This window comes from Chrysochloris asiatica, unplaced genomic scaffold, assembly GCF_000296735.1.
Source record: "Chrysochloris asiatica unplaced genomic scaffold, ChrAsi1.0 scaffold00023, whole genome shotgun sequence".
In the NCBI taxonomy this organism is placed as follows: domain Eukaryota; kingdom Metazoa; phylum Chordata; class Mammalia; order Afrosoricida; family Chrysochloridae; genus Chrysochloris; species Chrysochloris asiatica.
In genome coordinates, this window is record NW_006408541.1 from 12,675,172 (window position 1) to 12,702,246 (window position 27,075).

Genomic DNA, 27,075 nt, shown 5'->3' on the forward strand with positions numbered 1-27,075 from the left:
TCCCTCTTCCTTAGGAGGCCGTGAAGCACAGCATGAAGCTGGCGTGTAGGACACGAATCCGCCTTCCTAGGAACCCCAGCACACAGTCGTTCGTCGTTAAGTGCCATCGAATCGGTTCCGACCCATTGCAAACCTAGATAGGATTTCCGAGGAGTGGTGGACTTGAACCACCAACCCTGCAATTAGCAGTCCACACCAGCACACAGGAGGAGATAATAAATTGGCCGAATGTAAATCCGCCCCAGTTCGGGGCACTGTGTAAGCGTTCACCAGGCGCGCGCTCCGTGGCCCTACCCGCAGCCTTCCACTCGCGTCTCTGCACACAGTAGGCGCTTAACTGTGCGTGCTGACGAAATGCTGGTTTCTGGGCCCGGTGGCGCACAGCCTCACCCACTGCACAAGGTAGTAAATCGATGTCTGAACTAGGCGGCGATGCGAAGGAGGTTTCTGCCGGTTCGGGCCCCGACCTGGGCGGAGCCGGGCTGATGGGGACTTGCAGACTGCCAGGGCTTCCGCACCCAGCTGCGGCCAGCTGCGGCTCAGCCTCCTGCGCGCCGCGGTTGGCTGTGGCTCGGAGGCCGCCGATTGGCCGACGCCTCCGCGGCGCGGACCCTGATTGGCTGTGACGCGCAGCCGGGCGAGGCCCCCGCCGGCGCCACCGCCGCGCCCGGCGCTGGGCGATCATTGGGCGGCGTGATCTCGCCGCGGTTCCGCGGCCCTGCCGCCGCCGCCACCGCCGCCGCCGCCACCAGCAGAGCGCACCAGGCGGGCTAGGCGAGTGGCTATGGCGGGCACTGAGGACGGGCCGGGCCAGCAGCCGGAGCTCGACGAGGACGAAGCGTCGGCTTGCCGGCGTTGGGGCGCGCAACACGCCGGGGCCCGGGAGCTGGCCGCGCTTTACTCGCCAGGTAGGACCTCCGTGCTCCCTTCTGGGCCTGCCGTCACCAGCATGCACTGCAGGCAGCTACCCCGGGTCCCCAGATCGTAATCCCAGCCTAGGGCCCAGATGTGGAACTCCAGCCCTCATTTCTAACTTGCAAATAGCGCCCCTATGTTGTGGACCTCACGCAAAGCCCCATCCAAACCCAAGGCAGAACCCTAGCCTCGGGGCTCCCTGATTGCAAAGAGTGTTCCTCGATCTAGGAACTACCATCCGAGCAGCCCGAGGACAACCAGATCTACCTTGCACCTCCATATTCGGGTTCCTAACCTTGATGCATCCCAGCTGCAAAGATTGCTTCCAGTTTTAGGGACCCCACCTCAAGGCCCAGTCACAGCTGGAGGCAGCCTCCCAACTACAAGCATTCCCCCTGGTCCCATTAAAAGTCACACCCCTCCCGGATTCCCCAGATCCAGTATCCACACCCTAGCAACGTACCCCAGCCAGGCCCCTGAGCTACAAACAGTGACTTCACACCCCTAAATCTGAGAATGCTGTCCCTTAGCTCTAGAAAACCCCAACTCAGGAGCCTCCGGTAGCAATGATTCCTAGAGCCCTTCCCCTAAAGCTTTCATTCTAGTTACAGCCTCAGATGGAAGCTACAAATGGCTACTGGTCTTCTTCTTAATCCACTCCTAAACCACAGGGGGAACCATGGACCCTCACCCATTGTCCAGGAATCCCCTGCATGTGGGAGAACTACCGTCCCCCCAGGTTACTCCTCCATATACAAGCCACAACCCCAGCCCTTACCCCTTCTCCCCCTTGTGCAAATATCAGCCCCTTCAATCACGACTTGAGTCGGAACTGACTCCATTCCGACTCCATGGCACTTAACAACAACAATCACAACTTGAGTCGGAACTGACTCCATTCCGACTCCATGGCACTTAACAACAACAATCATGACTTGGGGAGGTGAAACCCCTCACTGTGATTCCCCAGACCAGATTGGATTTGGAGACCTTTGCACCCAGCTCAGTCCTTTTCCCCTAGGCCAAGGCTCTTACTTCTTTCCACTCCGCCCACGATTCATGCTCACTGCATCAGCCCCTTCACCCTGGCTTGACTCCCACTGAAGCTCTAGCAATATCTGTGCCTGGTCCCAGCAGACTGGGTATCCCCAGGGGTTAAGGAAGTGCCTTTTAGAACGCCAGAGTCAGGTGACAGGGAACCACGGGAGGCCCCTTTGCCTGGGTGTCAGCCATCACACAAAGCTTTGTTTGCCCAACATTCTGACATCTTTCCGTCTGCTGCCTGGCAGCCATACTACACAGCTCTTTCCAGAGGCTTCTGGCCTGGACCAGCCTGGGTTTGAGAGCCATATTGGTTACACGACCTTAGACTCTGCTTTCTCTTGGAATCTGTCTAAGGGCCTCTTGCTCACCAGTCACCTTCCTGACCTTGCAATTCTATGCACCGTGTATGCTTTCGCAAACCTGATTTGGGCACTTGCCGCAGACAGCCACTGTTTCTTCTGCCTGTTTAAAAAGCAGCAGCCAGCCCATGGGCTTAAACCCTCCTTTTGTCCTGGGACAGGCTGGGGTTCGCTTATTAATCAGACTTAGCTATGTGCCCTGGGCCAAGCCACTTCCCCTCGCTGAGCCCCAGTTTCCTCACCTGGAAAATGAGCACAGGTAAAGTTTCCTGACTTCTTACTGTTGTTAGTGGTGGCATACAGTAGGTGCTCCCTGTTGTTAATAGTTTAACCTTGACTGTGGGGCTCAAAGCAAGCTCCCTGCATCAGAAGCTTCTCTTCTCTGGCCCTCAGACTTCCACCTGGGAATAGAGGAGGAGGATTCAAAGGCCTCTTTCTTGGGTGCCCAGCTTTGTCTATCATGGTCAACACCACCTGCTTTTAACCAGTACAAATCATAACCAAGCAGTTCCCATTCCCAGCCTCCCAGAGGGGTCACCATCTCCACCCCCTGCCCTGCTTACATCTTGTGTCTGCTACTGGCTCCCCCAAGTGCCTCTGGCTCTCTGAAGAGCAGCCAGGTAGACGTTCCAAGGCTGCAAGCACCCACTATTGCCTCAAACCTGTCGTGAAGGCCTTATCCTCTCATCCTCCCAGCAAGTTAACAAAATCAGTAGGCACTGACCTAACAGGTTTCTCCAAATTCCTTTCCATAGGCCTCACTCTGTCTGCCTCTGTCCCTAACCCCTCGCTGTACTTTGATCTCTCTGGTCTGTAAAATGAAGGACCATGCTCCAGTCTCTGTCCCAGGCACAGGGAACCAAGTGGTGACCAAATGGAACTGCATTATAATAGGAAGACAGACAAGGAGCCCTATAATTAAGTCAGCTGTCTCACAGGCCAAATGGTGGGAGGTGCTATGGAGCAGGTATACTGCTGGAGAAGGGGAGGTGATGCTTTACAGAAGGGAAAGAGTGAGCCTCACTGCAGAGGTAACATTTGAATAGAAAGCTGAAGGGAGACAGGGAAGGAGCCATGAGGATAGTTTAGGAAGTATTGCTCAAACAAAGAGAACAGCAAGTGCAAAAGCCCTGTGGTAGGACCATGCCTACTGTGTTAGAGGACACCGCAGAGGCCTGTGGAATAAGGGACATAGGAAAGGAAGTTCCTGAGGCCCAGGGCTGGATTCTTGAGATTTCTGGAGTCAGAGGTGGTTTGGCACCGTGACATTTGGCAGCAATAATAATGACACATAGTTGACATTTTTTAGTGCTGACTGTGTACTGGGCATACCCCCGTACATAGCTTTCTTAGACTCCTGGTATGGCACTATAGGAAAATCATTGGACTGCAAACCACAAGGTCAACAGTTCAAACTCACCAGCTGCTCCCTCCTTGGAAACCCTATACTGGGTCTCTAGGAGTTGGAACCAACTCAACAGCACGTAACAACAACAACAACACAGCTTTCTTAAGAGTCCCTGGGTGGCACCCACGGATAAGCACTCTACTACTAGCCTAAAGGTTGGTGGGTTAAACCCAGCCAGAGGCATCTCAGAAGAAAAGCCAGAAGATCTGCTTCCAAGGTTTTTTCCATGCAAACCTTTTGAGCAGTTCTGTTCACGTGTGAGTCCGAACCAGCAACAAACCATTTTCTGAGTGTATCCTGGTATTGAGCCCATTTTATTGAGGAAGAAACTGAGCCCTCTCCTAGAACCGCCCACACATGTTCGTCTTGACTCCTGCCCCAGCATCTGTTTTATGTCACTGCCCACTTGACAGGAAGTCAGCAAGGCCAGGAGCTGCCTGTTTGGTCATTAGCACCCAGTCTGACTCTGGTAAGACATTTCGTGGGGCCTTGAGAAGAGCAGTGACCTATCCAAGGCCACAACAGCTGGTCACCAGTGGCTAGAACCAAAACACAGGTGGGAGGAGGTGGTGGTTCCAGGTCGTGTTGTCAATCAGGGCATAGAACTAGTTCAACCCAGTTCGGTCATCGTCAACTAAGCAACTCCAGAACAGGTTCAGGTTTTTAAAATGTGGGTGAACCGAGATACTGACCAGAACTGGAAAAATTACAGGCCAAAGGCCTGCTAAAAACTGAATCTCCCTCTGAAAACAAGGGCAGCATGGGAACTGCATAGCATCCAAATCTCTTTGATGGACAGAGTTGGAGACACCAGTGCCCAGTTCAAAGATGGCAGGCCACTGCTCCACCTTGAGTGTGTGTTGCTCTTCAGTAGGAACAGTAATCTAATCTCCCGATCAAGCTCCTGAAAGGGCTCACCACACCTCTTCCTAGTCACCTGTTCCAGGGTTTCGACCAGTAATTTGGCCTATTCTGGTCACTGCTCCGCTTCAGCCAATTTTTAAAAATTTGGATCTGTTCTAGTTTCACTTGGTCAGCTCTGACTGAACCGGTTCAAACCAGCCAGGGGCAGTGTATGGGAGACGGACTTGTATCTCAGGTCAGCCTGGTACCCACAGGGAGCTGTGAACGAGGGGTGAGGTGCAGGAGCCCCCGGTTCTTGGATCCTGGGAACCGTGGTCTGCTCCAACTGCGGACTCTCAGCAGCAGCCCATCCCCATGCTAGGCCCCGGCAGGTTGCACGCCTCCCTAGGTAGGTATCCAACCAAACTAGCTATGTATGCGACACTCTCGTGGTGCCCTGGGTACCAGCAATAGAGCTTGAGGGTCACCGGAGTCAGGAACTCACTAGAGGGAGGGGAAAGACAAGGGGGGGTATCAGGAGTGCCGGCCTAGATTCCTAAAGCTGAGCTTGAGGTTCGTGGCTTGAGCCAGTGGACAGAAGTCTGGCTGTGGGTCCCTCCCTGACCAGACCTGATCCCGGCCACACTCAAGGCTGAGCTTTTTCTCCACCTCCCTCAACCTTGGTGTGTTTCCGTCTCTTGTCTCGCCTCACTCTGGTCATGCTCTTTGTCATTCCTCTCTGTCTCCCTGTCTCTCACTGTGTCTCCACTGTGTCCCCCGGCCCCCAGTCTCCCTCAGACTCAGGGTCTCCCATGCCCGAGGGCTAACACATGCAGGTTACTTGGGGCTTGGCTCAGATGAACCAGGAACTTGGGGTGTGAGTCGGGCCTGATGGCCTACCCCTGGAAAGCTGAGATGGCAGAGGACAGGTGCCTAATTGTGCACGCCCCCCACCCCCAATCCTCCCAGTCACATCCCCCAGGCCTGTAACTCCTTCCAGATTCAGTACCCTGGGTAATGGGCAGCCTGGGTCTCAGTCTGCCCATCTCTAAAGTTGAACCACCTGACCCCATGAGCCCTGCCAGGCTGACTTTGGTGACCCTCTAAATGATTTTGAACAAGTCACTGTCTCTAGGCCCAGTTCTCCTTTCTGAAGGATGGGGCGAGTGGTCCCAGCCCACAAGGGACAGTGATGATAACCAAGATAACCCTCGCCACTGTCTTGTTGGTGAATGATGCTTATCCTTCTCAGTGCCTTTTAACGGGTCAAAGTTAGCACACTTAGTCTGAAAAACCCAGGGCATTTAGATGGAAATACATTTCAATTTGGGGGCATGCTCTGTGGCATGGGGGAGAGCTGAGCCCTCTTGAGAATCAGGACAACCTGAGTGCCCAGGCTAACATGTCCCAGTTGTGAGCCCAGGTCCCAAACCCAGCTCTGCCTCTTACTCCCCTGAGCCTCACTTCAGTTTCCTCATCTGGAAAATGGGAGCACATGGTTTGTCCCTCAAGGATAAAAAGTATAGCTCATTTAAAAAAAAAAAACTGGAAGCAAACCTTGTCTAAGAGGGCCAGTTTGCAGCTTCTCAGATGTGGTCTGCCCTGTCCTCAGCGGATGTCAGTTTTTGTTACTCAGACTATGATGTGATCTCGGGCCATGTCCCCAAAGGGTAGCCAGGCTGGTCACTTGGGAGACTGACCTACTCTTTAGGACCTAGTGCCCCCCCACTTCTGGGGACCAGACACCTCCCCCAGGCTTCCCCCTTGTGAGCTCAAGGCCTGGCCACAACAGGAAGGAAGCAGAAAGGGGAAGACTTGTGGGGCATGGGGAGACAGCTCCTAACTAGGATGTAGTCTGACACTGTGTGATCTCTGTCAAGATCTTGCCCACTCTGGTCTGCAAACAGAACTGCCTCTGTTCTGTTCTCATGTATACCAGAGAGGCCAAGAGGATGTGAACCAGGCCATGTCCACCCACAGCCTCGGTCTTTTCACTGGACAGGGAGGTCAGCTAGTGAATGTTCTGGTTCCAGGTAGGTCAGGGGACCGCCTCCTCTGTAGCATGTTGCTGTAGCACCTGGACAAGGCCCACTCTCTCTGAGCCACATTTCCCCATTAGGAAAAGTGAGGCACCTATCATGTCCCCCCCCACCCCCACCCCAAGCTACTTTGATGAGGGATACCCAGCGACAAAACGTAGTATTTTTTCCTCAGGACTGAAGTTGGGAATTTGTTTGTTTGTTCTGGAAGCATTTACTTAGTATCAGCTGTATATCGGGAGTCTGGTGAGCAAGCCAGACGTGGTCCTGTGGGACACCCCACATTGGGGACACAGAGTTGGAGGAGATGATGTAGGTGGCTTTCTGGAAGAGGCAGTGTCTGGCTTGAGACCTGCAGGGGAGGCATTGAGAGCCAGCCAGATGGCAGAAGGTGAAGGGGGCTGTGGGCTGAGGGAACAACACTTGTGAGGCCCCGAAGAAAAAGGGACAGACACCTTGTCTGCTCTGTCCTGGTCCTGTTAGTCATTAATCAGCCAGTCACCTGGACCAGCCACACTGCTTAAGGCGGGATTGGGCTCATAACCCAAGAATGTCAGGTGATGCAGGTAATGGGAAGGTAGAGTCCAGGGACCTGGGGCAGCAGAAATTGGGTCTCAGGAGCCAGTTTGCTGTCCATGGGATCCTGGTCTGTGGCTGACTGAATTGTTTTTGACCACTCTGACCCTCAAGTTTTCTCATCTGTGAAATGGAGGTGATACCACATCATCAGGATGCCTGGCACACCAGTGTTTTTCTTAGGTTGCTTGGTGCCGAGTTGATTCCAACTCGTAGCAACCCTGTGTAAGATCAGTCAGGCTCATGGTTCTCACTTGGAGCGCCTGGTGGGTTTGAACTGCCAATCTTAGGGTTATCAGATCAGTACTTTGCCTCCAGTGCCATCAGCACTCCTAGTAAATGTTAAACACTAATAATAAAATGATTACCATTAAAGGGTCTTCCATGCCTTTGGGACCAGCTACCCGGAAAACCGACATTCCCAGGGATCCATGCCACCCACACAGTGTTTTGTTTGTTTTGAAAGTTTTTAAATTTAAAATTGAAAGGAAAAATTTAATATGGTAGAAGAGTCACAAATTCAAAAGGGAGTAAACTAAAAGTCAGTCTTTGATTGTTTTGATTTGTTGGGGATTTTGTTTTGTTTTTTCCTTTTTGGCATAAATGCAATGTTCTGCACTTTGGGTTTTTACTCACCCCGACAACCTGAACCTAACCCCTTAACATCCACACATAGACCAACATCCAGAGTTAACCAGGGCCCATGTTAAGTTATCTGAATCCCCAGTCAGTGGACGCTCAAAGCATTTCTAGGTGTTTTGATGCCTCAAACAAAGCCGCAGTGAATAAGCTTGTTCCGCCCTCGCTGTGCCTATGAAAAATCTGAGTCAACATTTGAATAGGAAACTGGATGCCTAAATCCAGATTTCTGGCTTCACATGAGAATCCAAACAGCCCGCCTCCCTGGGCCCACGCTCCAGCCTAGCAACAGTCAGGCAGAGTGGCCACTCCTTTAGAAGGTGCCCCCTGCCCCGCCCACCTCCCCATTTTACCCACTCACCCCACCCGAGACTGGAGATCTTCAGTCCCCCTCTTCTTTCCCATGTTTCATTCCTGCTCCAGACTGGAGTCCTGGAATTGGTGTCCAAGGCCTGTGTCCTCACAGATGCGTGACTCACTGCCTGGAACCCTGCTCCAGGGAGGGCCAGGCTGGGCCTTCTAGATTCGAGCTTCCACCTCCATATAATTGTCCAGGAAAGGTCTAAAGGCCAAAGACCGCAGCTCATTAAAGTCCCCTCGAGGGTCTCTAGGGAGAACCCAAAGAGGCCCTAGAGACCAGACTTCTGGTCCTGTCTGCCAAAGCATTGGTGGGTGTAGCACCGGCTTCTGGGTCCTGAAGCCCTGTGCTCAGAAGTAGCCACGCTGGGTGCAGTGCTCCACTCTTATCCTAAGGTGTGGTCCTGTAGGAGAAACACTGGGCTGTTAGTTAACCCCAAGTTCAAACCCATCAGGCCTCTCGAAAACCCTACACAGGGTTGCTATGATTCAGAACTGACTCAACAGCACACACTAGGAACAGTTATCCTAAGGAGTCCTGGTGGCGCAGTTGTTAAAGCACTCCACTGCAAACCAAAAAGTTGGCAGTTCAAATCCACCAGCCACTCTGCAGGAGAAAGATGCAGTCTGTTGCTTCCGTAAAGCCTTGGAAACCGTGGGGGGCGGGGGGGGGGCAGTCTGTCCTGTAGGCTCAGTCTGAGTTGGAATCAAGTCTGCAGCAGTGGGTTTGGGTCAGGGGACGATTGTTTTAGAATTACTAATAATGTGACACATGCTAAGGAGAGTAATTCAAGAGGCCTCCCATTTTCATTTTACGGTGGTGCTGGTTGTTGGATGCCGTGGGATCAATCACAACTCCTCATGACCCTGGGTGAAAGAGTAAAGCTGCCCCACGGGATTTTCAGGCTTCAGTGTCTATACGGGCAGATCCCCAGGCCTTTCTCCCACAGAGGGACTGCTTGGGTTTGAACCACCAACCTTTGGGTTAACAACCAAGCTCTTAATCTTTGCACTAGCCGGGCTCCATGCAGATTTTGTATCCAGTCATGTGGTATGACCTTGAGCAGGCCCTTCCCCTTCTAGTTGTTGTGTGCCTTGGAGTCGATTCTGACTCATAATGACCCTGTACAGGGTTTCCGAGGCTGTAAATTTTTACGGGAGCAGAAAGCCTTATCTTTCTCCTGCGGAACAGCTGGTAGTTTCGAACTGCTGACCTCGCAGTTCACAGCCCAATTCGTAACCACTACACTACCAGAGCTCCTTTCTCAGTAGCATCGTCTGTAAAGGGGATGGGTTGGGAATGAGACTCGGTCAGAAGTACAAACCCACGGTATTTTGAAGAGCCCCTTCCCCCACCCTGCCCAGCTTGGACCCCAGCTTCCAGCCCAGCCCACAGCTACCTTTCATCACGTCTCCCCACAGGCAAGCGTTTCCAGGAGTGGTGCTGCGTAGTCCTGTGCTTCAGCCTCATCGTACACAACTTCGTCCACCTCCTGCTGCTAGCCCGCTGGGAACACACGCCCCTCGTCATGCTTGGTGTGGGTGAGTGCCCAGGGCCCCTCAGCCCACCTAGGATTCTCCAAGAGGCCAAGGACTTAGGTGGTGTCTGTGCCGCTCAGACGTGTGTGTGTGTGTGTGTGTGTGTGCGCGTGCGCGCACGCTCGCCGGTTACTCCATCTCAGTTGCTGGTGCCTTCACCCTTCCTGTTGCTTGGACCCAAACCCAGGTATAAACCTCAGGTCCCTTCTCTCTGTCTCACAATCTACATCCAGTCCATCAGCAAACCCTGTTGTCTCATACTTTCCAAATGCATCCAGAATCCAACCACTTCTTGCCCCCTTTGTTGCCCACCCTGGTCCAGCAGCCCCCGCCAGCCCTCCAAGCCTCCACCTACCACTGTCTGTTCTGATTACACTTCCAGAGAGATCCTATTGGAACCTGAGCACGTCATGTGGCTCCCATGCTGATCTCAGAATCCAATACCAGCTCCTCAGCTTGGCCTGCCTGGCCCTATGCAGCCTGGCCCCTCAGACCCTCAGACCCTCTCCCTCCCTGGCTCAGCCTGCTTCCACCACACTGGCTTCCTTACTGTATTTCCAGTGCAAGCTGGGGGGCATGCTCCCACCTCAAGGCCTTTGCATATGCTGTTCCCAGGATGCTCCTCCTGCAGGTGTATATATGGTTCCTTCCCTCACCCAGGTCTCTACTCCGAGGTCACCTCCACAGGGAGGCCTCCCTTATGGCCCCTCTAAGAACAGCAGCCCTCCCCTCACCCCACTCTGTTACACAGTGTACGTCTTTGTTTCTTATGTCCCTCTCATCTCAAATGTCAGCTCCCTGAGGGAGGGGTTTTGTCCCCCTAGTTTGTTGTTGTAGCCCCAGCACTAAGTGGCAGGCTGTTTGTCAATGGTGAGTTCTCTCTGATCTACAACCTGGAAAGTGCTGTGAAGAAGGAGGAGGGCCGAGGCTCAGACAGGAGAAGGGAGCGGCCCAGCTAGAGTCAGACCTCAAGCCAGATGATACCGTTCTTAGTCCCCACTCCCAGGCACTGGGTGACTCCATTTCCTTCCTTTCCACAAGATACTCTTCTTCTTCTAACTCTGTGTGCGTCCCTCCCCCAGCCATGAGCTCATTGAACGCATTCTAGCTCGCTAAGCCAGCTCATTGCACCATTGAGTCTGGGATGTTGTGGGTGGGTTCGAAGTCCTGAGCTGGCAGGAGGGGAGGGAGGCTAAGCCATCCACTGCTCTGGGACCAAGCCCCCATCCCCAGACCCGCAGTGAGCGGAAGTTGCCCCTCCAGCCTCTGGGCCTCCGAACACCACCTTCCAAGGCAGGAAGAAAGTTTGACCTTGAAGCCTCCTCTAGGGGTGATTATGAACAGGCCCGTGGGTTCAATTCTCAGCTCCCCTACTTCCTGGTCATGTGGCCTCCAGTAGGAATGTTATTATGTCTGCTTCTCAGTAAAACGAGGATGCTCATGGATGGTCCTGCCTCCTAGGGCTGCCCCATGAGGGCGAGATGCAGGTGGGATGTGTAAGTGTTGATCCCATAATAGGGGGCTCTTGGATGTTGCTTGGGTCAGTGGCTGAATACAGGTGGGGAGGGGATGTTGTCCAGGCCACACTAACCAAGGCTTGGACCTTCACCCTCACTGATCAATTTAACAGTGGCAGTTTTGTGAGCATCCAGCAGGTCCCATGGTGGGACACTTGTAATTCCTCAGGGCAAACCAGTGGGGAGGTTCCAATACTTGGTCTCTAAAATGCCAGGTGACTTGCCCAGTGGCCCTCACCCAGGCAGCGGAAGGTCTGTGGTTGTCAGTCCAGACCTGCCTGGCTCCTAAATCACAGCTCCCCACCCCGAGGCTGTGGCCTGCAGTTAATGTGGGAAGACAAGGTGTCCTGGGCAGCCAGGTGTGTACTGTGTGAGCTGGAAGGTGAGCATCCTGAGCAGGTCACCCTAGGCTGGGGCCTGTGCCTCTAGCCCCTGGTTCAGCACAGCTGTCTTTGAGCTACACATGTGGTGCCAGCTCCCATCCAACACCTTTGCCTCTGGGCTGATAGGAGCAGACAATTCCCTGATAGTGGTGTTTGTACAGTCCCTAATCGATTTAAGTAGTCACCCTGATTTGTGTGTGAACTCGCGGGCGGGGAGGGCGCTGAGCCAGCCTGCTGGGCCCTCCCTCCACCTGGTCATTGCGATCTCCTCAGAAGTTCCGGTGCCCCGGGCAGGCCCTGAGGACCAGGAAGGGCAGAGGCCTGGAAAGGTGCCCAGTTAATAAAATACAGATGTACGTGACATAAAACTAGAAGCAAAATCAAGATACGGGGATAGGTAGGGAAGTGGGGGAAAGGGTGAAGGAAGAGGCCTGTGAGAAGGTGATGTTGAATTTGGCAGGCAGACGTCTGGAGAGGGGCATTCCAGGCAGCAGGAACAGCCAGTGCAAAGGCCCTGAGTGTGACGACTGCATTTGGGGGAATAGAGTGGAGGCCTGTGGTTGGAGAAGACTGATCAAAGGCCTAGAAGGTTAGAGCCTTGAAGGTCATGGTTTGGACTCGAGATTTTATTGGTTTTATTCCCCACCATGGAGGAAGCCATCAGGAAGTCCCAGCTGGGAGCTGACCCTGTCAGATGCTGCAGCTAGAGGTGGACAGGGTGGGGTGGGCAGGGAGGAGCAGTAAGGATGGACAATGGAATGTTGAGACTTTGAACTTTGAAAGGTTAGCGAGCAGGGGAGAAGCAGGAGGGGTACCAGAATATGAGGGAGATGACTGAGACACCTGCAGGCTGGTGGGCGGTTGAGCAGGGAGCTGACAGAGCCACCTTGAGTGTGGGAGAGGTGGCCGATTAGAAATCTAGAGGTCAGGAATGGGTAGGGATGGGGCACCCCCAGGGACTATCAGAAGAGCAGCTAAGAGGAGAAGGTGTTTCCACAAGACTTAGGATCAACTAGGAACAACCACCAAGCTGACTTGCAAGATGGAGATAGCAAAGGGACCCCTGAGTTGGGCCACATGGAGGTCATTAGTAGTGACCTTGACAAAACCTGTTGTTGTGAATGAAAGGATGATAGCCATGGGAGCTCTGAGCTATTTGTTCCCGTTGAGAAAAGTTTGAGGGCTTTTGAGTTGGCCTTGAGAGGTGAGTAGGAGTTCTCTGGCAGCCAGGCAGAAGTGAGGGTGTTCCAATACAAAAGTAGGGGATGAGGCCAGGGGACCTCAAGTCCTGCCCAGCCTTATTGAGCAAGTCTGAGAAGTATGGATTTGGTTCTGAGCAGAAAGGTGGGAAAGGCAGCATTTGAACCAAGGACCATTTGTGAGCAAAACCTGTGGATTCACCCTTGGCATTGCCCACTGTCTCTGTGCCAGGCCTGTGGTGTGGGCACAAGCAAAGAAGTCTCAGCTGGGTGGGGAAATGGAACTCGTCACCCCTACACCTACCCCGTCCTACTAGTCTGCAGAGAAGGGTGGTCACCAGGCAGGGCCACGCTCTGGGTGAGACAGTGCCAGCCACCACCACCCGAACTGAAACAAAGATGGTTTTGTCTGCCTCCTCTACCACCCTTGCCCCCATTAAAGAGGTCACTGGCAGCCACTGCTTTGGAAGGAGCCACCTGAAGAGGCGTAGGAATCATGGGGCCATTTCCTCCCGCAGAGGGTGGGGGAAGGGCACCTAGTCTCCTAAAATAATTCCTGACTGTTGTCCAAAGCTCCCTGCTCAGTGGCTCCGGAAGGCCAGGTTCTGGTCATTTGACAGGTGGCTAGACTGAGCTCAGAGAGGAGACAGGGGCCACACTACATACTTGACTTGCATTAACCCATTAAAGTGCTGTAGGTTAGGGAACGACTCAGTTGTGACTAGGTACTGTGGATTCCATTTGGCTCATGTGACTCAGTGTGACAGAACTTCCCACAGGGTTTTCTAGGCTGTCCTCCGTATGGAAAGATCACCAGGCCTTTGTCCCAAGGAGCCTCTGCTGACTGGGTTTGAACAGCTTTCATTTAGCAGCTGAGCTTTTAAACCAAGGCTTCTTGAAAAGAGCCATGTCGTGCTCTGGTGGTTCAGTGCCATCGAGTCAGTTCTGACTCATATCGAGTTGGTTCTGACTCCTACCAAGTCGGTTCTGACTTGTATCGACCCTGTACAGGGTTTCCGAGGCGGTAAATCTTTATGGGAGGAGAAAGCCTCATTGTTCTCCAGTGAAGTGGCTGATGGGCTCAAACTGCCAAACTTGTGGTTTACAGTCCGGTGCTTATCCTCCAGAGCCACGGTGCTCCCCTAACAAACCACGTCCTAGTCGAGTCAGTAGCGATTCATAGCAGCCCTGTGAACGACAGAATGAAACACTGCCCGGTCCTAGGCCAACCTCACAATTGTTGCCACGCTTGAGCCCATTGATGCTGCCACTTTGCCAGTCCATCTCCCTGGGGGTCTTCCTCTTTTTCTCTGACCCTCCACCGTACCAAACATGATATCCTTCTCCAGTGACTGGTCCCTCCTGACAATATGTCCGAAGTATGAGAGACGAAGTTAGGCCATCTTGGCCTCCAAGGAACACTCTAGCTGCACTTCTTCCAACGCAGATCTATTGGTTCTTTTGGCAGCCCGTGGCACTTTCAATATTCTTCTCTAACACCATAACTCAAAAGCATCAATTCTTGTACGGTCTTCCTTATTCACTGTCCAGCTTTGACATGTATATGAGGTTATTGACAATAACTATGGCTTGAGTCAGGCACACTTAGTCTTCAAGCTGAGATCTTTGCTCTTCAACACTTTAAAAAGGTCTCGTGCAAGTTGTGCTCTTTATGGGACTAGATTACCAGATCTTTCTTCCTTGGAACCTCTGTGTAGATTCTGTGAGATGAGTAGCTTGTCCATTTCAAAGACCCAAACATGAATGCTCAGCTTCATCATCACAAATAACCATTGTGATGGTACCTGGCCACTCGCCGCCAGACCTGAGTTGTCCCTGCCACCGTGTGACTAAGGGTTAGGACTCTTGGAATCTGAGGTTCTTCCTCTGGAGAGTCAGGATGTGGTGGGGCTTGTAACTGGGCAGATAAAGGAGATAGAACACTTTTTAAAAACAGACTTTCTTTTTTAGGGCAATTGTTGAGCCGATAGTACAGACAATTTCTACATATCCATCTGCTCCAATTTCCCCTGTTGTTTTGTTGTTTTGCTTTGTTTTTTAACTTTTTGTTATGAATTGAGTGAAGCTTTATAGACAAGACCATCAGCTTTACATTCAACAAATGATACACTTTGTTTCATCTCAATGATTCCAATCCCCTCCCTTGCAACAACAATGATCCCACTTCCTCCCTGTGGTTCCCCGTTTACAGCTTATGTTTCACAAATGTACACATACAAAACAAAGCAATGTATGTATTCATTTGAATTTACAAAGGACACATTCTGTAAGACAGCCTCCTGCCTGCAGGCACACAGCCTTACTGAGTCCATGGGCCTAGAGCCTGCAGCTGCTCTGTCTCTCCATGCCACCGCCTTTTGCCACCATCTCTCTTGTCAACCACTTTTCTAGGTAACAGTGCATGCTCCATTCATGATCTTCCTTCCTGATGGTCCTGGTTTCGTCTGTGTCTAAAGTGAAAGATGAACTCCCACCCCCTTTTAGTTATACATCTTCTGCAATTACAGTTGTGACAATTACAATGTATCCTGGTAGCAGTTACAATTGAATCATACAGTCCTATCACCATCATTCCCTGTCCCCTTTCACCCGATCAGCTGGAAAAGAGGAAAACTTTTCAATGGAGATTCTACCCTACGCCCCTCATTCTGAAACTAAGCACGCTCATGAAAGCTTGTAAGCCAGCCACTTCATGCTTTTATGGTGTTGTTGCTGAGTGTCGTCGAGTTGGTTCCAACGCACAGCAACCCTGTATAGTATAGGTTTTCCAAGGAGGGGCTGGTGAGCTTGAACCACTGACCTTGTGGTTCAAATGACTTTGCAGTCCAGCATGCCACACCAGGACTCCTCATGCTTTCATGCTTTTTTAGCGACCCCACCCTCCCTTCCACACACACTTCTGACAGTTGATTTCTAAATTGCCCATCACTGTCAGCCCAGTGCGCTGAGGAAACAAACTTGTTCCTAGATGTGAAGAATTCTTCCATTCCAGTTAGAATTTTGAGCAACTGCATCCATAAGCAAAAGTCCAGTTCATCAAATTGTAGTAATTTACACTTGCTCACAGTATCAAACATCTTTATCTTCATCTGGTCTAGTTTTGGTCAGCTAGCCATCCAAACTAGGTCAAATGGGGACTATCTGCAAATTTGGGAGTTCAAGCATGTCTCCCCACACTTCAGACCAACTGTCCACTTCTTGCTCAGCTCTAGCCCTCAGGGACTAGGTCAGTGCCCGTGGCCTCAGGAGTTCACACATGTCCCTAAACTTCAGACCAGCCAGCCCTTCCTCCTCTCTCTCATCTTTCAATGGGTGTCATTGGAACTTGGCCAAACTCAGCCCAGGTCTTCAGTGCTGCATTTCCCCTCTTCCGCTAACCAGATAGATGGTCACCAGCTAGCATACTAGATTGCTCACGAGTTCCCTTTAAGTTTCAGTCATTGAAGGGGGTGTTCCCTGGTAGGCTGATTTTCTTGCCCTAATGCCTCCAAATCAAACAGCTTGCTTGAAATTCAAACAGCCAAACAGTCTGTATTTTTTCTGCAGGTGTTTCAATAAGAATCTTCTGTTGTGCCATCAGTTCTAGGTTGGTCTGCGTATCTTTTCAAGTGGGAAAGTCCCAACTCAGAAGGTTCTAGGTGGAGTTCAGGCTTCCACACTAGGCGCCATACTGTACAAAGATGCGTATTTCCCTGGGCAAATTCTAACTTCCCTTTTAGCAAATCTAATCAGTTAAAGGCTGAAGAAGTAATTTCCCCTACTATTAAGTTGATTCCAATTTATAGTGACCCTATAGGACAACAACATAGGACAAAGCCATAGGGTCAGACCTGGACTGCAAACCACAAAGTCAGCAGTTCAAACCCACCAGCTGCTCCTTGGAAACCTTATTACAGGGTTGCTATGAGTCAAAACTGACTTGATGACACTTAACAGCAATATAGGACAAAGTAGACATAACCCATAGGATTCCCAAAGCTATAATCTTTACAGAAGCAGATGGCTACATCTTCCTCCTGTTGAGTGGCTGCCCGGTGGATCTGAACTGCTGGCTCTTTGTCTCACCACGGAGCACTTTAACCACTGCGCCATCAGGGCAACTTTAAAATCTTATTAGTGTGGTACATTTGTTACAATTGAGGTAACAAATTGCATTAAGATCATTGATACATTATTACTAACCACAGCCCTAGCATGGTGCTGTGGGATAATGCACTGGACTAAAAGGTCGGTTTGAACCGCAAGGTCATTGTGAAGTGCCATCAAGTCGGTTCCGACCTATAGAAATCCTGTCTAGGGTTTCCGAGGAGTAGCTGGTTAGCTTGAACCACCAACCTTGCAGTTCAAATGGCTTTTCAGTGTGGTGCATTAACCCACAGCGCCACACCAAGAGGTTCAAATTCACCAGCAGCTCCTCAGAAACCCTATACAGGGTTGCTGAGTTGGAATCAACTCAATGGCATTTAACAAAACACAGTGTAATATTGTATAAATGGTCACCGATACAGTATTACCTAAAGTCCAGCTTTTAAAGAAGACGTGGTGGCACAGTGGTTAAGCACTCAGTGAAATGAACTAACTGGAATCAGCTAGGCGGCGGTGATGGGTTTTGAAGTTTGTACATTATTCAGATTTCCTTAGCTCTTACCTAATGTTCCTTTTCTGTCCCAGGATCCCATCCAAGATGCCACATTACATCGAGTTGTCTTGTCTCCTGAGGCTCCTTTTAGCTGTGGCAGTTTCTCAGACTGGACTTGGTTTTGTAGACCTTGGTGATTTTTAGGAGTACTGGTCACGTATTTTGTAGGATGCCCCTTTACTGGAATTTGTCTGAAGTTTTTATATATAACTGGGGTTATAAGTTTTGGAGAGGAAGATCTCAGAGGTAAAGTTCCATTTCATCACACCATAAAAAGATTAACTTAACTTGTGATACGTGCCATTGGTTCCAATTCATGGCGACCCTCTCTAGGGTTGCCAAGGAGCAACTAGTGGGTTTGAACCTCCAACCTTGCCTTTCAAACCAACCTTGCAGTCCAGCACTTATCCTACAGTGCCACGCTAGGACTCCTAACAACCCTATTTTGCTGTTGTTGTTAAATGCCGTCAAGTCGGTTCTAACGCATACCAATGCTGTATAGGGTTTCCAGGAAGCATCTGGTGAGCTTGAACTGCCGACCTTTGGTTCAAATCAACTTTGCAGTCCAGCACATTAACCCACCATGCCACACAACCTTGTCGGTAGAATAAATCTTTTCAATTCCAAAACTATAAATTTATATGGAAGTAGACCACCTCATCTTTCTCCCACAGAGCAGCTGGTAGTTTTGAACTGATGACTTTGGAGTTACCAGCCCAGTCATTGCTCAGCTGCGTCACCATGGCTCCAGTGGAATACTACTGGGCAGTAAAAACGAAGGGACCGCTATTGGTAGTTGTCAGCCCCACAGATGACTCTGGGAGCGTGCTGAGAGCACGGAGCCAGACTCCAAAGAGCTAACTTTATAAAGTCCCTGAAGAAGTCGAAGCAGTGTACAGTGACAAAAAGTGAAACAGTAACTAATTCCCTAGAGCAGGGTAGGGAGGAAGATTGGGGTGTATGAAGGAGCCTACTGGAGGCTGGAAATAGTCTATATCAGAGGTCAGCATACTAGGGACAAGAATGAAAAAGACCTATAGGCCAAGTATGGTCAGAACCCAGCCAGACTCATCTCAGCAGAGTTGAATGGCTTCAAGAGACTGGCCCACAGAGTCCAAAATATCATTTGGCCCTTCAGAGCAAAATTTGCCAACCCCCTCTGTTCTGTACATGTCTGAGAGGTAATCAGACTGATGTGTGTGTGTGTGTGTCTGTTTTGTTGTTGTTGTTAGGTGCCATCGAGTTGGTACCGACTCATAGCGACCCTATGCACAACAGAACGAAACACTGCCCGATCCTGGGCCAACCTCACAGTGGTTGCCACAGTTGAGCCCATTGATGCTGCCACTTTGCCAGTCCATCTCGCTGGGTGTCTTGTATCTATGTAAAGGGATTTAAATGCACACTTTGTATGTAAGTTATACTCCATGAAGAAATAAAACTAGCCAAAGGCAGGGGAAAGTGAAAGGGCTTGTCCAACCCTCACGAGAACCCAGCGCTGGGAATAAGGAGCCGTCCAGCCAACTCTTAACTCACAGCGAGCCTGCGTGTGTAGAGGAGAACCGCTCCATGGGATTTCTTAGTCGTGACCTTTCGGAAGCAGATCACCAGGCCTTTTTTCCAGGCACCTTTCAGTTAATAGTCAAGTGCTTAACAGTCTGTGCCACTCAGGGACCTTGTAGTATGCAGTAGGAGCAGTGCTCCCTTAGGCCTATCGAGATGCCATTTAGGGGCGTGATAGGGTGCTTGGTTTTAGAGGCAGGTAGGAGAGCCCTGCAGTATAAGCACTGGACTGCTAACCACAAGGTCAGTGGTTCAAACCCACCAGTTGCTCTGCAGGAGAAAGGTGAGGCCATCTGCTTCTGGAAAGAGTCACAGCCTTAGAGACGCTCCCCTGCCCTGCAGTGTGTCTAGGAGTTGGAGTCCATTCAAACAACAGTGGGTTGTGCTGTGATTTAGATGCGTCTCGTCCCGTCCCAGCACTGCCACTTCGAACTACGCTTTGTGACTTGGGGGCGGTTGTTTGACTTCTGTGAGCTGCTTTCCTTATCCAGGTAGTGGGGATTGTGATGAGACCCAACATTTCTGGGAGTGATAGGTGCTGTGAAGGGTATAAAGCAGGAGGAAGTGACCCCAAACCTGAGAACGTCACCTGCCCTGAGCAGAAGGCACACCAAATGCAGGGCTTCAAGTTTCCACCTCACCCACCTCCGAGGAGTGAAGCTGCCCTGCGTGGTGCTAACCTTCCCCCAACTCCAGCCAGGGGGGTGACATCTTCCGCCCATCCTTGACTTCCACATGCCGACAGGTGCCCATCCACCCTTGCCACCTGAAACAAGCAGGTGTCTACACCCGGTAGTCCCCTGCTTCCTTCCTCCCATGCTTGGTGTCTGTGGGGTGAATATGTTCCTGGTCCTCTGGCATCAGAACTGGGGTCCACAGTGACCTACAAGCTCTCGGGGACTTGGGGGTGGGAGAATGCGCTCTGTGTTCTGCACCTCTGCTGCCCAAAACCCTAGTTCCCCATTGCTGAGGGCCCCAGCAGGACAGGACATGAGAGCTCTTCAATGGCCCACCTGGGCCCCAGACTACCAGCACAAGCAGGAAAATTGTCTGGGAGAGAATATGGGAAAAATCTATGGGTGAAGTCACATGACCCAGAAGACTTCATTTATTATCACTCAGCGCTGCTCTTGTCCCCCCTCCCCACCCATGGATGGTGAGCTCAGTGTCTGATGTGTCTGTCTCAAGAGTTCAAGCACACAGTAGATTCTCATGGACGATTGATTAAATGACTGAATTAATAAATAAGTGACAGAATAATATACCAGCAGCAACAAAAAATATGTATTAAGAGCTTATGATGTGCCAAGCAGTATACTTCGGGTTCTATGTTGATTCAGTAAGTGTTTCCCAAGTCCTAGTATGTGCCGAGAATATGCAGCCATAAACAAGACTACCAGACACCTTGCCCTTGGGAAGCTGAAATCAAAGGTGATAGGTCCTTGGAAAAAAATAAAGCATGAGGGAGCTAGAAAGTGCTGGGAGACCAAGGGGAGGGTGCTCACTTGGAGCCGGCTTCCCTGAAGGACGTTTGAGCAACGCAGGAAGTGAGGGAGTGAGCTGCCTGCCCTTACGTCTTGGGAAAGAATGTCCCAGGCAGGGGACAGCAAATACAAAATCTCAAGAGTGGCAGGGGCTCACGTGAAGGGTGTGCGAGGGGAGGAAACAAACCAATAGGGCTAGAATGCAGTGAGTAGAGGGAGAGTGAAGGAAGGTGATTCTAGGTGACTGCCCACTGGGCCTCAGTTTCCCCATGTATACTATGGTGTTGGTGTGTTCAATTTGGTTAAGGAAGTGAAGAATCTAGCTCTGCCACTTCCCTGCTGTGTGACCTCAGTCCAGTTATTTCTGCTCTCTAAGCCTCAGTTTCGACCTCTGTAAAAAGGAAATAAAGTAGTACCAGCTTCCCAACAGTTGGTGGGTGGGTATTCAGTGGAATCAAGCACATAAAACACTTGTGCCTGGCACTGAGAAAGGGCTCAAATGATAGCTCCAATTGCTAATCATCAACATTCCCATTTTATAAGCTGAAAGTGGGACACAGAGAGACTGAGTAACTCATCCAGTTGTCACACAGCTAACGAGTGAAAGGGCTGGAGTTTGAGCCCAGATTTAGCAGCTCTTAACTTCTGTTAGTTACACTGAATCTCCAAGTGAATGAATGGTGTTGGTATCTCAGAGAAGACACAGTAATGAGTACCCCACTTCAAACAAGAAGGCTACACTCCTATGTTGGCGGTGAGAACCACCCAGGTTGGAAGTGTACCTTCTGTCTGTGGGTAAGGTGCTTGTTGGCACCAAACTTCAGAAGAAACCAGACACTCCCATCCCCATCCCCACCAGGAGCTGAATGGGCTTCCCCACAGGGAGCTATGAGGGAGCAGAGAAGGGGTGCTGAGCATGCCCAGTGTGTTCCCTCCAGACTCATGAAGCAGATGGCTCCCTGTAACTCCTGGGATACAACAAGCCAAGGGCTATTGGAGGCCAGGAGTGTTGTGAGTGGGCAGGGTGTCCTAGGTGTGCCCCCGATGCCCAGCTCACCCTCTTCTCTTCCACAGTTGCAGGGGCTCTCATTGCCGACTTCCTGTCTGGCCTGGTGCACTGGGGTGCCGACACTTGGGGCTCCGTAGAACTTCCCATTGTGGGGAAGGTACGTATGCCAACTCCACCTTGCCTGCCTTTTCCAGAACAAGGAGTTACTTCCCGTTCACTCTGAACCTCTGTTTTCCCGTCTGGAAGATGGGAACAATCATTCCAGCGTACCCCTACCTCCACCCCCATCCCTGAGACTAGACCGGGAATCCCCTGGAACCCTCTAGAAGGAATTGCATCAGGCGTTTGAAGGTCAGAAAGACTTAATAGGTTCCTGTCTCGCCTGAACACCTTGAATTTGGCGGCTGTGTTCTCTGTGCCTCCCTGTTGCACCTCACTGGTGTTTGGTTTTGTTGAATTTTATTTTGTACCAATCCGATTTATTTGTTATGACAGAAAATCCAGTCCAATCTGGCTTAGTCAAACAAGGGTATTGGTTCAAGTAACAGAAAACTTCAGGGGTAGAGCCAAGTTCAGCCTGACAGGGTCTAGTGGGGCAGACTCATTGTTTCTCCATATCTGTCTCTGCTCTCCTTGCTGTTGGCTTTCTCCTCACGAGGTGGCCAAGATGGCTCCCAGCTGTCCTCAGCTTCCATCTTCCCTGCTCAGTGCCCCCAGTGGAGAAGAGCTGCTCCCGTCTGTTGTTGATTTTAGTTGTTATTGAGGATATTCCAACTCGTAACTACTTTGTGGGGTTTTCAAGGCTATGACCTTTTAAAGGCAGATCACCCAGCCTGACCACTGACATGTCCCAAGATGGGTTCAAACTGCCAACTTTTTTGGCTTGTAGTCAGGTGCACCTTCCAAACAACCCTCCATTCCCATGTTGCTATTGTTAAGTGCCATCTAGTCAGTTCTGGCTTACAGCCACCGTATGAGGATCAGCTGGTGGGTTTGGACCACCGACCTTGTGGTTAGCAGTCCAGTGCTTATCCTACAGCGCCACATCAGAACTCCTCTGTTCCCATAGTTAATATCCAAAGTCCCAGGGTCCATTCCCAGTGGCCCAGCTTGGATCACATGCCCATCCCTCAGCCAGTTGCTATGAATACTCTGATTGGCCCGGCCTGGGTCACATGTTCATCTCTTAGCCAGGTGGTGAGGTCATTCCTATCAGAACCACTTGAACTAAGAGAAGGGGGAGGACTGTTCCCAGAAGGTGGGGCTTGGGTGCTAGGGAGGCAGAGTGGGATGATCTCCAAGCCTCCTCACAGCAAAGATGGAGAGACTGGGGCCCAGAGAAGGACCCTTGACAGCACATGGTCTCTGCCTGGGTCATTTTATCCCATCTTGTGCTCTAACTGCAGAGCCTAGTCCCTGAAGGCAGGGCAGGAATCCGGGAGTCTCCTGGGGACAGGGAGGTGAAGCCAGTCCTAGTATGCTCAGGAAGTCATGGAGAGGGACTGACCGTACCCTTGCCCCCCACCCCCACTCCCCAGGCTTTCATCCGCCCGTTCCGGGAGCACCACATTGACCCAACAGCCATCACACGGCACGACTTCATCGAGACCAATGGGGACAATTGCCTGGTGACACTGCTGCCACTGCTGAACATGGCCTACAAGTTCCACACCCAAAGCCCTGGTAAGGCGTGCCAGCTAATGGCCCGGGAGGGGCTCTCAGGGCCAGGCACTAGGCTTGGCCCTTCATGGAGTTTTTGAAAATTCTCAGTCTTTTTTTTATAAAACTGGGACATTTCATTTTCAAGTCTGGGTTCCCAGCCTTTTCTGAACTATCTGAGGTAGTCGCTCTGAGCCAGAGCAGAGGCACAACCATCCCCATTAAACAGTGTAGCCCAGGCCTTGCTGCTGTCCACCTCACACAGTTACACTGCCTGCCTGGCCTGCAGGCCTTTAGACTTAGTGGAAGGAGTATAGTGGGTAGACTCAGAGAGTCCTGAGTTTGAATCTTGGCCTCCCTGAGCCTCAGTTCCATCATCTGTAAAATGGGAAGAATGAGTCCTGCCTCATGCCGGATAACTGTTCTAACAACTCAACAGCTCATTGGTTACAGTAGCCTCCTGTTGGGTAGGTGCATGAATTTCAGAGGCCCAGTTTCTCTTCACCCTCAGCTCCAGCTGAGAGTTTCCAGAGACTGAAAAAGCCAGACTGAAAGAAAGTCTCCATCTGGAAGTCTCCCCACTCCTGAGCTGTCCAAAGATCAGGCTTTTCCCTGTCCCCTCCTCCTTCCTTCGCTCCTATCAGTGTTGTTCCAGACGAGACCCCTTTGATAGGTCACGTGCTCATGAATGCCTACCTCAGACTCTGCGTCCAGGGAACTCGGATTTATTATCCTACTTTACTAAGGAATAAATTGTGACTCAGAGAGCAAAGTCACTGACTGAAGCCCACAGAGCCAGACACTATCATAGTAGAGTCTGAACCCAGCTCTAGCTGTGTAAGGCGGCGGCAGAGACTGTGGCCATGTAGGAGGTTGGGCTGCTGTTCTGAGATAGGAAGTGGCCCGGGGCTGGTGTGGCTGGTGTGTGTGTTCGAGGGCCAGGATGGCATTGGACCCCGACCCTGAGTGATATGCCCTGCCTGCCTGCCGTGCGGGCATCTTCTTCCCCCACTGCAGAGGCTCTGGAGCAGTGCTACCCCTGGGAGTCCTTTATCTTCTTCCTCATCATCTTCGGCACCTTCACTAACCAGATCCACAAGTGGTCGCACACGTACTTCGGGCTGCCACCTTGGGTCACACTCCTGCAGGACTGGCACATCATCCTGCCTCGGAAACACCACCGCATCCACCACGTCTCACCTCATGAGACCTACTTCTGCATCACCACAGGTGAGACCTACTACTTCTGCATCACCACCCCTGCCCGTCTCTGCTCCATCCCCAGGGCCAGAACTCGTCCTTCTGGGAGGACGTCTCAGAACAGTTTCTCGAACACCTACTCTGCGCCCGCCACTGTTAGTTGCTAAGTGTGTAACTACATAACACAGGCGGCCCCTACCCCTACCCTGTCTCCCTACCACCCAGCAAATATTTACGGAGCACCTACTATGTGCCAGTCACTGCCTTAGGCTTAGAGTACAGCTGTGAACAAAGCAGGTAAAGTTCATGCCCCCTGAAGTTGGCATTCTGGTGGGAGAGATGGACAGTCGATTGACCGAGAGTCCATCTGATACGCTAACTGCTGTGGAGCAGCGGAGGAGGGCTTGCCTTTCTAAATCGGATGGTCAGGGAAGGCCTCTGTGAGACAGGACAGTTAAGGAAGATCTGAAGGAGGACAGGCAGGAGGCTGTGCTGCTCACTGGGGGAAAAACAATCCAGACTTCAGAGACCCTGAGCCTGGAGCATGCCTGTCTCCTTCGGGAACAAAAAGGAGGCCAGTGTGACTGGTGGGGACGGGGGAAATGACCGGAGAGATGAGAAAGTGCACACCAAACCACTGTCCTCGCGTCATCTCCAAAGCCTCCAGAGTAGAGGTGCTCCACAGGGTTTCCAGAACTGTAAATGTTTATAGGGCAGGAAGCCTCATCTTTTTCCCTCAGATGATTAGTGGGTTTGAACCACTGAACTGGTGGGTAGCAGTCCAACACCCAACCACAGCACTTCCAGGGGAAATGGCTGTGAAGGAAAACAGAGAGCAGTGGGAAGGAGAGAAGGTTAAATGAGGAGTTCCGGGAGGGCCTTTCATAAAATGAGAAGTCTGAAAGAGGGATGGGAGGGCACGACAGAGAACTAGAGACACGTCTCTAGTAAAAGGAGCAACTAGAACAAAGTCCCCAGGGCTGCTACGATCCAGGAACGGTAAAGAGGGTCACGTGCACGGGTCAGTGCTAGAGACCATCTGTGAGGTGACCAAAGGACCAGGACCAGTAGTAGAGGTTTTGTTGAGTCGGGCCAGCTGTGTTTGAATAGCAGTCAGCACCTCCGTGTGTGCCTCACGAACCCCTTTGGTGTCGGTCTTCTCATCCACAAAATGGGGCTGCCGCCACCTCCTCCGGGTACCACCTCTGTAGTCCCCAATGGGAATGGCAAGATGGCAGATGGAAAATGCTGGAAGACAGTCAGCAAACTATAGCTGCTGCCTTTTATTTATTTATTAAGAATCTTCCTGAAGGCAGAACTGCAAAGCACAGAAACTATTTTTGCACAAGGAACCCTGGTAGTGTAGTGGGCTACGAGTTGCGCTGATAACCGCAAGGTTAACAGTTCAAATCTACCAGCAGGAAAAGATGAGAAGGATGAGGCTTTCTGCTCCCGTAAAGATTTACCAGTTGGAAATCCTATACAGGATCGCCATGAGTTGGAACCAAGCTGACGGCACACCACCAGCACCAAAGCCATGTTAGGCAAGCCAGTGATCTTCTAGGAAGATCGGTTAGCCACTCAGGCAGGCCTGGGCTCACAGGTGCAGTGACCACCTACTAATCAAGAATCTCCATCTTCGGTGGGAAATGAGAAGTAGTGTGTACGTCATGATGAAAGTAGGGAGCTGGGATCTGAATTAAATAAGTAGATTGTGTTGTTGTTGTTGTTAAGTGCCATCAAGTCGATTCCGACCCATAGCAACCCTGTATAGGGTTTCCAAGGAGCAGCTGGTGAGCTTGAACCACCAGCCTTGCAGTTCAAATGGCTTTGCGTTCTGATGCATTAACCCACAGCGCCACACGGTAGCACATACTTTTTCTAGGAGAAAGAGAAGTGTCTGCTCCCGTAAAGATTTACAGTCTCAGAAACCCTACAGAGGGTCAGTATGAGTCGGACTGGACCCCATGGCAGTAGGTTCATTTAGGTTATCACCCTAGTGGAGCATTGCTTAAGTGATCAACTGCTGACATCAGCAGTTCAGACCCACCATCCACTCCAAGGGTAGTAAGACCTGAGAGTCCACTCCCATCAATACAGCAGCTTAGGATAGCCCGTGGGTGGGTCTCCTCTGCCCTCCAGGACTGCTGGGAGTCAGGGTGGACTTGACGGTATCTGGCAGCCACAGTGCCAGTCAGTGTTGTGGGCACTGGGACTAGCTAAGGCAGTGAAAAGACACAGGGTTCTTGTCTCTTGGTAGGCGTTGAGGCGGAGACAGGCACAAAACAAATCAGGAATTCATGAACATCATCCCAGCTTAGGGAAAATGTGATCAGGAAAGGAGAGGGTGATGTGGGCCATCGAGTGCTGCCTTAAGCCAAGTGGTCAGGGAAGGCGTCCCTGTGGAGTGACCGTTGGCTTGCCTAGTACAGAACCAACTGCCTGAGCTCAGTAAGTAAGTGGATGTGTCTGTTGGGTCCAGCCCCCTCTGTCTCAGCTTCCCATGCCTGTTTCCCCCACAGGCTGGCTCAACTACCCGCTGGAGAAGATTGGCTTCTGGAGACGCCTAGAGGACATCATCCAGGGCCTGACGGGCGAGAAGCCTCGGGCAGACGACATGAAGTGGGCCCAGAAGATCAAATAGCTCTCCAAGCCTGCCACCTCGTTGCCAACCTTCCCTAG

At 51.4% G+C, this 27,075-nt stretch overlaps 1 protein-coding gene across 2 annotated transcripts; it reads left to right on the forward strand.

Annotated features, from left to right (window-relative positions):
- The first annotated feature begins 784 nt into the window (after positions 1 to 784).
- TMEM189 (transmembrane protein 189) lies at positions 785 to 27,037 on the forward strand. 2 transcript variants are annotated; one of them, XM_006839187.1, is made up of 6 exons: positions 785 to 908; positions 9,603 to 9,722; positions 21,600 to 21,691; positions 23,073 to 23,217; positions 24,211 to 24,423; positions 26,916 to 27,037. In XM_006839187.1, exons 1-6 carry the CDS (start codon positions 785 to 787, stop codon positions 27,035 to 27,037), a joined length of 816 nt encoding a protein of 271 aa, XP_006839250.1. The 2 variants fall into 2 exon arrangements, with proteins under 2 accessions (XP_006839250.1, XP_006839251.1); XM_006839188.1 differs by having other exon boundaries at positions 21,600 to 21,682.
- Positions 27,038 to 27,075: the final 38 nt, after the last annotated feature.